Below are 16,385 nucleotides of genomic sequence, written 5' to 3'. Positions count from 1 at the left end.
CGGGCAGATTATGGACTATTACATGTGCGAGGATTAAACCAATAACCAATTTTCATAAAACAATTCTAGATCATTTACTAATTATATATTAATCACATGGCCTACCTGGTAACTCTGGCTCACAAACATGGCTGGGGTTTAAATTACATTACATTTTTAATACTTTTGTTAATGTATATTAAATATATAAAGTATTAATATATAATAGAAATGTAGAGATTCATTGGAGAACATTTTCTTGATAAATCTGTAATATCGCTATGTATCTCAAGTCGTTACAGGTTTCTAGCATATAGAAGTTTTATGAGCTGGTGCTGGGGATTTCTAGGAAGAAGAGTCCGAGTAGATCTTCCCGTCATGCGTGGTCTTGCGGATCAGGGCAGAGTTTCCTGAGGGACAAGGCAGCTATGTAGGATTTAGATCACCTGTCGAGTAACTGAATGTGTATTTTTCATTTCAATAAATGAATAAAAGTTAAAATATTATATATATATATATATATATATATATATATATATATATATATATATATATATATATATATATATATATATATATATACACACACTCTATTCTCACCCTCCGCGGGTGGTCTCATCCCCTTTCCAAGCTCGGGTCCTCTACCAGAGGCCAGGGAGCTTGAGGGTTCTGCGCAGTATCCTTGCTGTTCCTAGGATTGCACTTTTCTGGACTGAGATTTCGGATGTTTTTCCAGGGATCTGTCGTAGCCACTCCTCCAGTTTGGGGGTCACAGCCCCTAGTGCTCCGATCACCACAGGCACCACTGTGGTCTTCACCTTCCAAGCCTTCTCCAGTTCTTCTCTGAGCCCTTGGTATTTCTCTAGTTTCTCATGTTCCTTTTTCCTGATGTTGCCATCGCTTGGTATTGCCACATCCACCACTACGGCTTTCCTCTGCTCTTTATCCACCACCACAATGTCTGGTTGGTTCGCCATTACCATTCTGTCAGTCTGGATCTGGAAGTCCCACAGGATTTTGGCTCGCTCGTTCTCTACCACCTTGGGAGGTGTTTCCCACTTTGACCTTGGGGTTTCCAGTCCATACTCCGAGCAGATGTTCCTGTATACTATGCCAGCCACTTGGTTATGGCGTTCCATGTATGCTTTGCCTGCCAGCATCTTACACCCTGCAGTTATGTGCTGGACCGTCTCTGGGGCCTCTTTGCACAGTCTACACCTTGGGTCTTGTCTGGTGTGGTAGATCTGGGCCTCTATGGCTCTGGTGCTCAGGGCCTGCTCCTGTGCGGCCAGGATGAGTGCCTCTGTGCTGTCCTTCAGCCCAGCCCTTTCAAGCCATTGGTAGGATTTGTTGAGATCAGCCACTTCAGTTATGTTCCGGTGGTACATCCCGTGCAAGGGCTTGTCCTCCCATGATGGTCCCTCTTCCAGCATCTCATCCTCTGTTCTCCACTGCCTGAGACATTCACTCAGCACGTCATCTGTCGGGGCCTTATCCTTGATGTACTTATAGATCTTGGATGTTTCATCCTGGATAGTGGCTCTCACGCTCACTAGTCCTCGGCCTCCTTCCTTGCGGCTAGCGTACAGTCTCAGGGTGCTGGATTTGGGGTGGAACCCTCCATGCATGGTGAGGAGCTTTCGTGTCTTAACATCTGTGGTCTGTATCTCTTCCTTTGGCCACCTTATTATTCCCGCAGGGTATCTGATCACTGGCAGAGCGTAGCTGTTTATTGCCCGGGATTTGTTTTTGCCATTGAGCTGGCTTCTTAGGACTTGCCTTACTCGTTGGAGGTATTTGGCTGTTGCCGCATTCCTTGTTGCCTGTTCAAGGTTGCCGTTTGCCTGTGGTATTCCAAGGTACTTGTAATTGTCCTCAATGTCTGCTATTGTTCCTTCTGGGAGTGAGACCCCTTCTGTGTGGATTACCTTGCCTCTCTTTGTCACCATCCTCCCACATTTCTCGAGCCCGAATGACATCCCGATGTCCGAGCTGTAGATCCTGGTGGTGTGGATCAGTGAGTCGATGTCTCGCTCACTCTTGGCGTACAGCTTGATGTCATCCATGTAGAGGAGGTGACTTATGGTGGCCCCGTTCCGGAGTCGGTATCCATAGCCAGTCTTGTTTATTATTTGGCTGAGGGGGTTCAGACCTATGCAGAACAGCAGTGGGGACAGTGCATCTCCTTGGTATATGCCACATTTGATGGATACTTGGGCAAGTGGCTTCCCATTGGCTTCAAGGGTGGTTTTCCACAACCTCATCGAGTTTGCAATGAAGGCCCTTAGAGTTCTGTTGATGTTGTACAGCTCCAAGCATTCAGTGATCCATGTGTGTGGCATTGAGTCATAGGCTTTCTTGTAGTCGATCCAGGCTGTGCACAGGTTGGTGTGTCGCATTCTGCAGTCTTGGGCGACTGTTCTGTCTACCAGGAGTTGGTGTTTGGCTCCTCTGGTATCCTTACCAATGCCCTTCTGTGCTTCGCTCATGTATTGACTCATGTGCCCACTTATCTTAGCTGCGATGATGCCTGACATGAGCTTCCATGTTGTGGAGAGACAGGTTATTGGCCGGTAGTTGGATGGGACTGTGCCCTTTGAGGGATCCTTCATTATCAGGATCGTTCGCCCTTCGGTCAGCCATTCAGGGTGAGTCCCATCCCTTAGCAGCTGGTTCATTTGTGCTGCCAGGCGCTCATGGATTGCAGTGAGCTTCTTTAGCCAGTAGGCGTGGATCATGTCAGGGCCAGGTGCTGTCCAGTTTTTCATACCTGAGACTCTATGTTGGATGTCTGCCACTGTGATAGTCACTGGATTCTGTTCAGGGAGGTTGCTGTGGTCTTCCCTCAGATCCACCAGCCACTGTGCATCACTGTTGTGTGATGCCTCCCTTTCCCATATACCCTTCCAGTACTGTTCAGTTTCCAGCCTTGGTGGGTCTGCTCTGTTGTTATTACCCTGCCATTGAGAGTACACTTTCGCAGGTTGTGTTGCGAACAGCCGGTTTATTCGTCTGGCTTCGTTATCTCTGGTGTATCTCTTTAGGCGGCTGGCCAAGGCTTGTAGCCTTTGCTTGGCAGTTTCGAGTGCTTCAGGTATGGTCATCTGGCTGTACCTCTTGGGCATCGGTCTTTTCATTGCACCTCTCTGGGCCTCTGTCATTTGGCTCACTTCCCTCCGAGCTGCCTTGATTTTTGCCTCCAACCTTTGTTTCCATGGTGGGTATTGTTTCTCATGGCTCCCATGGTTGCTCTTATGGCCAAGCACCTCTAGGATCACTGATGCTGAAGCGTATATCAGCTCATTGGTTTCTGTGATTGTTGTGGTAGGGATCGCTCTCAATGCTGCATTCACATCTTCCATGAGACTTTCTGATGGTACTTCACTTAGCCGTTGTAGTGGGGTTCGGGGTTGCCTGTTCAATCTCGCCATGATCTTATCTTTCAGGTCAGTCGCTGCCTCGCTCAGCGTATCTGTGCTTATTGGGGCTTCGTACCCAATTTCCGGTTGGGGAGATGGTGAAACCTCCCCTCTGACCTGGCATCCTGGCTCCCCCTTGCCGTAGCATTTGTGTTGTATCTCGTCAATCTCAAGTCGTGATAGCAGTTGCCGTTTGTGGATGTTGGAACACTGAGCTACTAGTTGCTTCGCCGTCAGCCTTGAATGTGGGTTTCTCCGTTCCCATTCACCGCACATTCTTTGCATGTAGCCCCTCTGACTAGGGTTACTTGAGTAGTAGCATTCCAACAGAGCCTTGTTCTCGCATCTCAGCCATTTCTTTCTTGTTCCAGTAGCCCACTTCTCGCCAAGGTGCTCTGGTTCCCCAACACCTGACGCAGACCTTGTTAGACCGGGCAACGTCTGAGCCGGTATCTCATGTGGTTCATTGTCTCTCATGATATGAGGTAGGCGGTAGCTTGAAGGGTCTTGCCCAAGGACCCACACTGGATGCCTATTCGCCCTAACGGGGATTCGAACCGGGAACCCCCCGCATGCAAGTCCTGTGACTTTACCGATTGAGCTATCCAGCGAGCTCATTGTTATATATATATATATATTATATATATATATATATATATATATATATATATATATATATATATATATATATATATATATATATATATATATATATATATATATATATATATATATATTTACCGTCTGTTTTCTATATATATATCTATATATAAATATCCTCCTATAGAAAAAAAGAGTACAGTAAAAAGCCAAGTTTATTGTCGCCCAATGCACCAATTCAACTCAGTTCATTTATAAAAGGTCAAGTCACAACATAGTTTATCAAGGCACTTTCCAAGGTAAGGTTTAAAGCTGAATATTTAAATTGGTGCTTTTACTTTGAAAGGATTCATAGGACGTGCGTGTGGCCAATTATAAAATAGTTTTATTATTATTATTTATATTATTCATTACTCAGTCGAAAGCAGACATGTTATCCTTATATTTAAATTAAAATAAAACTAATTTTGATTTGTGCTTTTATTTTGAAAGGATTTAGAAGAAGAGACAGTGTAATGAAATAATCAGTAGTATAGTAATATATGGACACTGAGCATCAGGAGGTTGACATGTCAATCAATCTGTTTCTGAGCTCAGCCACTCATCTACTCTCATCATCTCTGTAAAAGCCAAATTTCACCCCTGATAAACAGGATTGTTCCAACAAAACCATAATGATTATCAGGAAAATAACAACTGGTGTAAATTATGCTTAAAAGAAAACTTCACAGATTTTTGATGGGGGTTGACCAAAACGGTCTCAGGAAGTATGTAAGAATGAAAGGACACTCTCCAACTCTCTCACTACTAAGCCAGTACAATATATACACTTTAAGGTTTCTCTTAACAGTCGCATGCTATTTCTAAGATGATGTAGTAAGAACCATAGAGACTATGATCATTTAGGCATCTCCAGGATATGTCCGCCACTTTTTTTAAGTTCTACATAAATGTATAGGCATATACAATAAAAATGTAAGAAACATTCTTATCATTTGTACAATATCGTAAAAAATTTCATTACTTAGCAGCTTGCAGTTATTGTATTTTCATTGACCTGCTGTAAATTGCCAAATGTTTTTTTCATTTACAGGTACCTCTTAAATTAAATTAAACAAATGAAAAATAAACTGCTGTTCGGTGCCTTAAACTTAAGCGAGGCGCATTTAGTCCCTGTTTAATCAGTAAATTTAAATATGAGGTTCTTCACAGTATCTGTAAACGTGTAAAATATCAGAAACATTTATCTTGATAAGGCTGAATAAGATAATGGATTTAAATCTGCATTTGGATTCCAATGGACATAAGGATACTGGCAGCAATGACTATAATATGACATTGGTCCTCTTTGGGAGCCTGCCTCAGTGCTGAAATTCGAACCAATGGATCGTCTTGTAAGTGTTTTCATGTGCAAATCAGTCATTAAATATTCCAACCCAGACAGAAAGCAATCAATTCATGTGAAACCGGGCAAATAGTTGATTAAATATTGTTTCATCTATGAATTGCAGTTGTTGCCGTATTAGTATTCAAAGTGCAGGGCACTAATAAAGTTTAAAAATAGACTTCAGGTAGGTTGGAGAGTGGGCGAACCTGTTCAAACTCAAGGATGTTTCATGCTTCCTGTGCAGTCTCTGTGTTCATGGCTAGTTAGCAGTGTTTAGCTAACTTGGTCAATCAAAGCATGAAAGCATCTACTCCATTAGCGTACAACATTTCACCTGGTAAACAAAATTCTGTCTCTGATGCACATAGGGGCATTTGTGGTGTTTTCCACATTAGGTTATGTTGAAAGTACCTTTATCAAACATAATTCTGTAGAATCACTTTCAGTTTAGTTCTGTGGGCAACAGAAAAGTAAAGTGTGGCTTATGATTTTAGTAAGAAGCATTCTGGATCTGTGCTCAATTTTCAATCATCCATCTATATTAGGATCCTTTAGTTTACACCATCATTTTCATTAGACTTTAATTTATTTAAATTCAAAGTAAATAAATTAGAGTGTATATTATTTATTTTAATTTATAAGGAGCCACCATGTAAAGTAATTTTGGGAAATAGGTTTTCATGCATGTGACAGTGGCAAAAATTTATCAAGTGTCATACAGTATGTCACATATTGTGTCATATAATATTTAAATTTAGAAACCTTAATTAGTCCCAGAGTGGGGAAATTTCCTTTTTACCTATCCCCCACTGTTTTCTTGTGGGGGATAGGTGAAAAGGAAATCGTGGAGTGTCACACCTAGTAACATAGAAGGGGATCAAACCAGCGTGCTAGCTATTGAGCACATTTCCTTGGTCAAATCCGCTGTCACTATAAATTAAATGTGTGATTGATACAGTGTTTACAGTGAAGTTGACGGTAAAGCTGCTGCTTGACCGAAAAGCATTTACCTGCGTGCGTTCGTCCTTTGGATGATAATTTGTGAAGCAGCTTATAAATATGAATCAACAAGGCCCCTGTGAAGCTGGCTGGTTCTCAACAGTCATTTAAAATGTTTCTGAATTGTCAGTCATCAGGGTGAGGCTGTCTGAAATTGAGTCATGTCAACTGTCTTCTTAAAAAAAAAAGATGTAGTTTTATAGATGATATATTGAGAATTTATATAAGTTCAGATGACATGACTCAACTTACAGAAAGTAATTCAAAATGGAATGTCAACTTAACAACTTATGTGAGTTCTGGAATTGTTCTGTTTTCACTCTATTGGATTGGAGCTCTAGTGAAAGCACAAACTTACAAAGAGTTACAAATCTACTCCCCGACCACAGACCCTAATGTAACTACTGTATATTCTTTTAAATATTTTTGTGGCTAAACTGACCTGTTTGATTCTGTTTGAGGAGGGGCTCAGGAATTCTGAAGGCATGGAGCTCAGGTGGAGGGTCACAGCATCTGCTGAAGTAGTAACAAACCTCAGTCACGTAAGAATTAATCACTGACAAATGGTGCGACACAGTAACAACAACAGATCATAGTTCACTAATGTACAATTTACACAGTTTATCATTGTCTAACAACTAAACGACAAGTTTCATAAATGAAACTCTACTTCCTGTAAAACCCTCATTTACAGTAACTTTACATTGATTCAAATGCAAAAAAAACCTACTTCGAAAAAACACAGCTGAAACACTTATTAAAAAAATTAACCAGACTTACCATGAGGATCTGTCACTTGCACAGGATAATTGGCCTCCAAGGACTGTGAGGCAGAACATTTGTTAAAATAATAAAATATAATCAAATGTAGAGAAAGTTTGTCTTGTATAGCTGTTGTTTTATATTTAAGCAGACAAGTTCCTTGAACATGTTAACTATAAAAAATCTTTTGAACTACATGGTTGGTTCTAATCTCCAGCAGAAGGTGGGTTTGAACTGGTGGCGTCCCGTTTAAACCCTGTTACTTTTTGCATGCTGGTGGATCACATCGGCTCCTACACTTATGCAATGGGAGTATCCACTGACACTGAAAACACTACTGAAATAAGATGACATCAACCTGACAACTTCGCCTTACTGTACAGTACTTCCATGTACCTGTACCTCCATCACAGGTAAGTAGTATGTAATATTTTGTCTAGCTAGCTAGCGATCATTAAATATTTATGCAGTTAATCAATGCATTTCTAGTAAGAGCACAGGCAGCATCCGTAAGAATGACTGCTAGTGTATACAATGTCTTAAAACTGTAAGAACTGTAAGATCATTTTCTAAATATTAATTCTGTTTCATCTCATACAGTGATTTTTAGGTTAACATTTCCATTTCCTACTTTGTAATACCCTCTTTGGCAACGGTTTTATGTTTTATGTTACACAAACAATTCTGGTACATCTGTTGTCTATGATTTCACATTTGCTGTGTTTCTGTAGCAGGAAGAATGAGACGTGTTTTATTAAAATTAGTATAATAAAGCTACTAGTGCTTGTATTTAGAGCCACATAATTTCATTATTAGGGAAGAGACAGGGAATAATTTAAGACAACTACAACTGAGAGCCCTACACTATTGAGTTATGGTAAGTTTTTTAGCAGAAAGAGGACAAGTTAAATAACTATGATGAGAATGAACCAAATAAATGAATAGATGAATAAGTAAGCAAGCAAGCAAGTAAGCAAGTAAGTGAATAAATAAATAAAAAGTGCTCACAAACTCTGTCACAAAGCTGGTGGTGTCTGTGTCCTCCACAGGTTCAGAGCTGGTTCTATCCGCTAGAGAAGGGAAATAATCTTTAGTACTGTGAAAATTTGTTGTCACCCCTACCCATTCACCCACTTCCTACCTCACCAAAATATAAACTGCAGAGAGGAAACCACATCCTCCAGCCACGAGCAGTTTCTGATTATAATGATGACGTAGTTTGGACCTGGTAATGTAGGTAGTGAAACTAAGGAGTTTGTGCCACGTCACAAATGTTTGAAGAGCAGCACGAGAAAAACTATAATTAGAAAGACTTGTTCTAGCTTATTACTTTATATTGGAACCAAATGTTTATATGGGAAAAGTGGTAGAAAATGGATGGATGGATGGATTAGTTTTGCCTCAATCACTTTTTTTTATTTGATAAATGAGCCAAAATGTAACACTCAAATAATTAGTTTGTCACTCACACCAAAGTAGAATTCCTCAATGCTTGAAGCTCAGTGCATTGTGTACAAAAGAAGACAATTCTTGATAAATTTGCATAGTACAGTTTAACTTACACTAACTTATTAGACAAAACTCACTCACTCACTAACTGCATGTAGCAGTGTAACACAACATACAAGCACTGTACAGAGAGTGATCGTTTGGGAGAGTTTGGGATGTCAGGTGCAGTAAAGTGACTGAACAATAATCAATCAGGCAAACCTACGTACATAAGTGGAGCCAAAGTGGGAGCCCTATCCCAGAGTGCACAGCCATGTCTGAATATGAAATGCACACACGTTCCTCCTGGCCTTCACACACACTTTACAGATGTCAATCAGTTTGTCTTGTATTTACTTCCAGAATGTCCTTATTTGGTCTGCATTCTGTCGTGTCTGGTTTCCACCATGCCACTGATTATTTCATTTCTACACACTATTAGTAAGAGCACAGCCAGTGTCCATAAGAATGACTGCTAATGTATACAATGTCTTAAAACTGTAAGAACTGTAAGATCATTTTCTAAATGTTAATTCTTCTCCTCCAACAGACAATTGCCAGATTGTGTGTTTGTGTTTTGTCCTAATCACATTCAAACCCCTTTCATGCTTTCCACTTCTATGGAGAAGCAGCTAGGCAGAGTTACCAGGATCACTTTCCAGCACTACCTACTTATTAACTCTCATTAGCGGATCTTTCACCTATTCCCCTCTGTAGGAAGCTTCCTGGTTTTCAGAGGCAGCACTGCTTTAGGTTCCTGGTGTACCGCTCTAAAGTCCTGAAGTCATCTCCTGCTCTTTCTACTCCTAGATACTCTGATTTAGTAGTGATTTAATAGTGCACCGCTTTTCATGTAATTTTCTTTCTGAGCCTGTTAGGAATAATGTCAGCTTTCACCCACTTAGCACTGTTAAAAAAGGGTTTGCTGTAAATCCAGAGATAAAGTGGGGAAAACAAAAGAATGTCAACCAACACAACCTACAGCAACTTACTGGATATAGCCTGTTCTAGGCTTTGTCCCATTTTACAGAAGAATATGTAATATCTCTTGGTAAAAAATGTATACTAGAAGTTTATTTGAGTATTAGTAAAGCAAAGTATATTTCTAAAGTATAGTAAAGTATTCTGTGAATCTACATCTAGTACCCAGCAAGCACACAACCGACATACAATTTTAAAATATGGTTGAAATCATGTCAATTATTGTTGTGTCGTTGACATTGAAACAATGTTTGATCAACGCTTGATCAATGTTGAATCAACGTTGGCCCATCAACGTTGATTCACCTTTCAAAATAAACACATAATATGACGTTGATTTAACTATGATTCAACGTTGAAATGCCTGCTGGGTATCCTTATGCATTTACTCATTTAATACTCGTTGGGACTAAATTGGCCCACTTTTCATTCCCCAAAGGTGCACTTGAGAATTGAAATTCACTTTTAAATGTATGAAACGTAAACTTTAAGCACAAATTATTCACATTTTATGCACTATTAATTCAGGTTTTATGCACTATTAACTGCATTAAAATGCACCTTAAATAAATTTGTGCATACTAATTATGTAATTCTAGGCTACTAATTGTACTGAACAACTAAACTATTAATGTACTTCAAACAGGCTATTAATATACCTATAGTTTATAGATTATAGTAGCAGTATACTGCTATATAAGTTATATATTAACTTATAAAAATATAACTCCATTGAGCCCACATTTGGCAACTTTCATCTCAGCATTTAACCCCCCCCCCCTTGGAGAGGAAATATGGAAAGTCTTTTAGAAGGATACTGGGGGCTTGAACCTTGGTCCTTCTGCTTCATAAGCTGTTCTCTCCCTACTGAGCTACAGTACAAGGCCACTTACAGATATTTGCTCATATATCAGCTCAAATAGCAAATATCGGGATTGAACCTTCAGATCAACACAGTGGTTTGACTAGATGAGGTAACCGACCCACAGATAGGTAATATTAGTATACTTTAAATGTGCACGTACTAATTATGTACTTCTAGGCTACTGAATACTGATCAACTAAACTATTAGTGTACTACAAACAGGCTGTTAGTACAGCTGTAGTTTATTCATAATATTTAAGTAAACATTTAGCATATTGAAGTACATTTTTTTCTTTATTCACAGTGAACTAAAAGTTTTTGTACACCTGATCACGTACCTCGCACAAAGTGTGAAACGCGGCGGGCCACTATGGGCTACATCACTTTTTGTATTTGAATGCAATATGGGCACTCTATTGTATTTCATGGAACAAAAGTATGTCCGTACACAAATAGCCATAAATATATGTTGTGAAGGGAATAGCCAATCTGTGTATTCATGGAAGAATTTCATTTTTAACAAGCAAAATACAGTCAAATGTGAGTAAATAAAAGCAAGGTTTTAGGGCATTTTCTGGTGCAAGAAAATGTCAGAAGTTTGTTTAGGTCTATCATATCCAAGCTGTGTGGTGTATCTTTTCTTCAGTCTGTCATATTTATCACTGACATAAAGCAACATACATTGTTTGTAAGACCATCACCAAGATCAAACATCTGCACACTGCGCATGTAGCATGCTATGCAATTTCTGTGATAGTATTCCTGCCTTATACATTCAGTTAACTCATAACTCATTCACCTGACCTATTTCGGCTTTACTTGTCAGTTTAAGTCAAGTACTGTATACTTGAGTATAATTACAAATCTAGACAAAAAACACTTAACCTCTTTTTTATATTTGTAAGTAGAAACCAAGTATACTTCATCACTTAAATATAGTTTAGTTTGGTATATCTTAGTATATATGTGAATAAAAGTCAACTTAAAGGATACTACAAGTATACAAATAGTCTACTTTGTAATACTTTGTGCCAAGTGATTGTGACAGTCATACAGTGATGATCTGTCAACAAACAACAACAAAAACAACAACTGTGCTTTGATGAAAATGTAAATATATATTATAGTGTGTTTTGATTGAATTGGTTTATTTTTTGATTCACTCCTATAATAAAATGCAATAGTCATAAACATTATATTTAGGAAGATCTAAACAGATTTCATTGATAATGAAATTGATAATTTTTGTCCTACATAGCTACAGAATGTCAAGGACAGAAAAACACAGTCCAAAACCCATTTCCCCCTCCACCCTCAGGTACGGTTATTAGTGCCAAGTAAAACAAATGATAATACTATGTGACTTGTAAAACTCCTGAATCAAATGCCCCAAGCACTGAAAATGAATACTGTACTATGAACAAGCATATGAACCTGAGTGTAGGGAACAACACAAAGGCATCTTTTCAGCTGCTGGACATACCTGGGCGGAGACATCTGGGCCTCCTTTAACCAACGTCACTATGAAGTCATTGTATCCTACAGCTTCTGAATAAAGAACTGCTATGGCCTTTCTTGGTTTACACCCTACGACAATGACATTTTTCATTTGCATGGGAAACTGTAATTAGAAGAAAGAAAGAAATTAACCCTTATTAGTCCCACAGTGGGGAAATTTGTTCTCTGCATTTGACCCATCCCTGCAGGGAGTAGTGAGCTGCCATAGTGAACGGCGCTCGGGGAGCTTGTGTAAAGTGACTCGCTCATGGTCACACCTGATTCCGCGGGAAGGGATCAAACCACGGACCTTTGCCTTCCGAGGGCGAACCATTACCAACTATGCTACCAGGCCACTGTTCTCTGCATTTGACCCATCCCCGCGGGGAGCAGTGAGCTGCCATAGTGAACGGCGCTCGGGGAGCTTGTGTAAGGTTACTCGCTCATGGTCACACCTGATTCCGCGGGCAGGGACCAATCCGTGGACCTTTGCCTTCCGAGGGCATTAGTATTAACTCATTAGGGTCAGGTCAATCACTGTGTGACTGGATCACCTGCCACTCAAAAAACGCTTTGTGGGCCTGCTCCTTAGGAATTCTCCTTATGTTATACAGTTGTATACAGTATGCAGCCAACCAGCAGCTGCTCAAAAGTGTGATACAGTTCATGGTACATGAAGTCGAGGTCTTTCTGGGTTTGTGTATGTAGCCTACTGTGACGGGAAGGTTTTATTTTTGATTTAGCTTTTCATTTGCCATAATATGATCATTGTCCTCATAGTTTAGAGAATGAGAAAAAGAAGCAGTTTGACACAGTAGTGTAGTGGCTAGCACTGTGGCCTCACAGAAGGACCGGAGCTGGGACCTTCAGCTTCCTCCCATAGTCCAATGACATGCAGGCCCTGTGATGGACCCTGTCTCAGACTATCTCCATATAAACTCCAGTAATTATACTCATTTACATGGTCTCCTACTTGAATTTCAACTCTGGGTAAAATGTTTCAACAGATGACACCATAGAAGGTGACAGACAGTGTAATCTATCAGAGTGGAAACGAAAAGTAAATTCCCATCACCAAGTTGTCTGTGGACCAGCCCACACAACTCTGGAGGAGTCTCTCAAGGAAATATTGACTTGTTACACTTTCTTCTATGTTGCACTTGTCTATTTCTAGAAAGTAAAAGTAAAAATAAATGAGTATTCAAATTTGATTTTTAAACGTGGTTTGATGCTGATGCAACATTTTTTCACACCCACATCTTTATTAGTTTATTAATTGCTTTGGCTTATCTTTCAAAGCAGAAAACCTCTTTTTCGAAACCAAGTGTCACAACAGTTTGATCACACAACTAAACCTTTATACAAGTCACCCAAATCATTTAGAACATGATTATGTGCCAGTGCCACCATAATGAAATTAATTCTCACTTTATCATTTGAACCATTCTGGCTGAATTGGATTATAGGACTATAGCAGACAGACCATTTTAGGTAGAAAAAAAAACAACAAAAGTCACTAATCTTTCAGTCAATCGAGCTTCCTACATAGTCTGCATGCTGACCTGAAGCAGATTTTTTTATACTACAAGCCTATATATTTTAAGTTCTCTGCATAACTTGTGTGCAGCCCTGTAGAACCCATTACTTCCAGTGTTGTGACACACAGTGTGCAACAATGTTGTTCACACCTCAGTTTCCTGAGTGAAGTCTGAGTAGTTTTAAAATAATCCCTTAATGATGCAACATTGCCACCCACCAATCACATGACCAGTGGTTTCATTCCTGGCTCTCACTGGACATGTGCGTTGACCAAGACACTGAAGGTCACCCCATACCAGTGGTGTGAGAACAGCTCTGTGTTTGCGTATGCGATTAGATGATAAGAAGCAGTACGAGCAAGGTAGAAGTGTTTACCATAGCATCAACATTGTGGTCAGGATTAAGGAAAATGTTACAATTCATAAAGGGGTTTAGTCGTTTATGAGATGTCTTGTATGCAGGTAGTCATGCTTATTCACAATCCCAAACCAAAGTAATTACTATAAAGCAAATAAATATTGATGTAAATCAGTTGATGAGTTGGCCTATTCTTGCATAAATCTGGCTATAAACCACTGTCTATGATCATCTGCGCCTGAAAATGTGTTATGGAGTCACACAGAGGCATTTACAGCTCAATTTATTGCAGTGGGGTATGTACAGAAGAGTTTCAGAAGGTTTTTATTTTCTTTCAATTCAGTTATAATGCCTGGTGTGTAAAAAAAATCAAGCTTGAGAATTTCTGATGTTTTTCTCAAATTACACTCTAAACTTATTTGATCTGCTTAGAAAACTACTAATACGCAACACTGCACCCATGGGTGGCATTTCCCTTTGAATTCAGTCCTTTAAGAACCCAGTCAGTTATCCTGTATAAGTCAAACCCCAAATCAGTTGTGCATTGTTTCTGTCTCTTGCTCTATGAATGCAGGGGCATGTAAGTGCATGTTTTGGATAAAGTTCAAGAGATGAAATACAAACCACATTGCCTTAGGCCATGAATCCACACAGAGGAACTAAGCTTTCCTCCCTTTTGACCACCCATGTAAAGACAAAGCACGATTCCTAAGCAGTCTGTGTAGTAGGTCATTAGCTTGTTTCCACACATGAATGGCAGTGAATGACATGTCAATACGTGACCCAGGAAAGAGTGAAATCTAGACCAAAAGTAGTTGCAAGGATACGCCTCCAGTACGTGTGTAACATAACTGATACTAAGTGAGAAATACATTTTGTATATATATCTATATCAGGCGCTCAGCTTAAGCTTAAGCTACTGTACCTACCTAATGACATCACATTATATAAACAAAACATATAAAACAAGCCGGCAGATCCCAGGCTGGTAGGGTCAAAACCGAGATTGTGATCAAAACCAGATTAGCCTAAGAACCAGATGAGAGAAAACTACAGTATAACTTCAGAATACATCTACAGACTAAAAAACTGTTCACACCAACTTTTGTCATACAGAGTGTTTTGTACCAGGGAGCAGTAAAGTGCCTAATGCGTCTTCATGCCAAAGAAAGCTGAACCAGATCCCGTCCTCCAACAAGACGAAGGTGGGTGAGTTTGTTGCTTAAACTAAACAGAATAGCTACCAGCAGCCAGGTGCAATGACTGCAATGCAGCGGTAAGGCTGTCAGATTGAATGCCATCCTGCATATACAGTACTGGATGGAACACTGTATCAAAACTATTATCATGGCTATATACAAATGATGAGGTCTAAATATAAGCTTGAGTCAATATAGGGACAAGTTCACATTAAAAAGCACTCTGCTCACAGGTGCAAATTAGCATAATTCAAGTTGAAACTAAATATACCAACACTGAAGGCTTCTAGTGAAACATAAACCAAAGTAGGACAAACACAGACATATGTGTTGAATGCTGTAATGTACAGTACTTTATACTGACCCACCCATTTAAATGTATTTAAATAATCTGCCGTATACATTTTTGGCAGCAAGTGATTTGGTGGTGGGGGAATTCATAGTTGTGATGTCAGCAGAAATGTAAAATCCCTTTCTCAGCCTCCCAAATGACAGTTCCTGTTCCTTTCACTAGAGGACCAAATTAAGTGAATAAATGAAATAGCCCAATCTCATTAAATATAATTTGACAAAGTGTCTAACATGACCTCCGTGAACCATTTTCTCCCAAAAATTAAGTGCTTACCAGCTTCGTATATTTACCCAAATATAGTAGATAGTAACAATAGTGAAAAAGATTAGGTCGTTTTCACAGTTCAGCTGCATTCACACAAAAACAAAGGAATCAGCACCATGAGCGCAAAAAAAAAACAATTTATGCGAACGTAGTCAGCGACTAAGTATCCAGTTAAGCGCGTTACACGTTCATTGCGTCTCGTTACGCTTTTTTCATTCTTCTAGTGAGGGATTTTTTTTTGATTGTGGAAAGTTTGTCGCTTGTGGTCACGGGAGACCAACAAGGAAACACTTACAGTTTTACTCCAGACTAACGGCGCTAAAACACTTAATGACAAATCAATAGGCCTTATAGTACGGACCAAATGGAACCTACTAGATAAAACATTATTACGGAATAATCATTATTTAAACACTCCAAGCTTAGAACACCTGCGCTGTTAACGACGTTAACGCGGAATAAAAACAAACACTGTAAAATTGTTATTTTCCTGACAAACTGTAAAGACAAAGCGTTCATTTACCGTATGTTTCCTTGGACGCGGCCAAACTGCTCATTTTTGAAGTCGTGACGTCTCCCATGCAGGTAAATGTGTCAGGTCGAGCTGTGGCTTTGTATACGAGTGCCACAGTTACTCTCTCGGTGAGCTCAGCGCCTGCGCGAGCCCAGCGGCTGCGGCTCGCTCAAATGAAACACC

General features: G+C 39.7%; 1 protein-coding gene across 2 annotated transcripts in view; it reads right to left on the bottom strand.

The window, feature by feature from the left end:
- The window catches only part of edaradd (EDAR-associated death domain), a 27,973-nt gene extending 11,588 nt beyond the window's left edge, over positions 1–16,385 (bottom strand). The window contains exons 1-4 of one of the 2 annotated variants that reach the window (XM_029175839.3): positions 16,212–16,385; positions 8,155–8,216; positions 7,165–7,207; positions 6,827–6,897 (exon numbers count right to left, since the gene is read on the bottom strand). In XM_029175839.3, coding sequence (XP_029031672.1) covers positions 6,827–6,897; positions 7,165–7,207; positions 8,155–8,216; positions 16,212–16,269 — 234 coding nt within the window. In that variant the 5' untranslated portion in view covers positions 16,270–16,385. Of the gene's footprint in view, positions 1–6,826; positions 6,901–7,164; positions 7,208–8,154; positions 8,217–16,211 lie in introns of both variants that reach the window. The other variant, XM_029175838.3, reaches the window with a different exon arrangement.

The sequence above is a fragment of the Betta splendens genome, chromosome 15 (assembly GCF_900634795.4).
Source record: "Betta splendens chromosome 15, fBetSpl5.4, whole genome shotgun sequence".
In the NCBI taxonomy this organism is placed as follows: Eukaryota; Metazoa; Chordata; class Actinopteri; order Anabantiformes; family Osphronemidae; genus Betta; species Betta splendens.
This window is presented reverse-complemented; position numbering and strand designations above follow the sequence as displayed.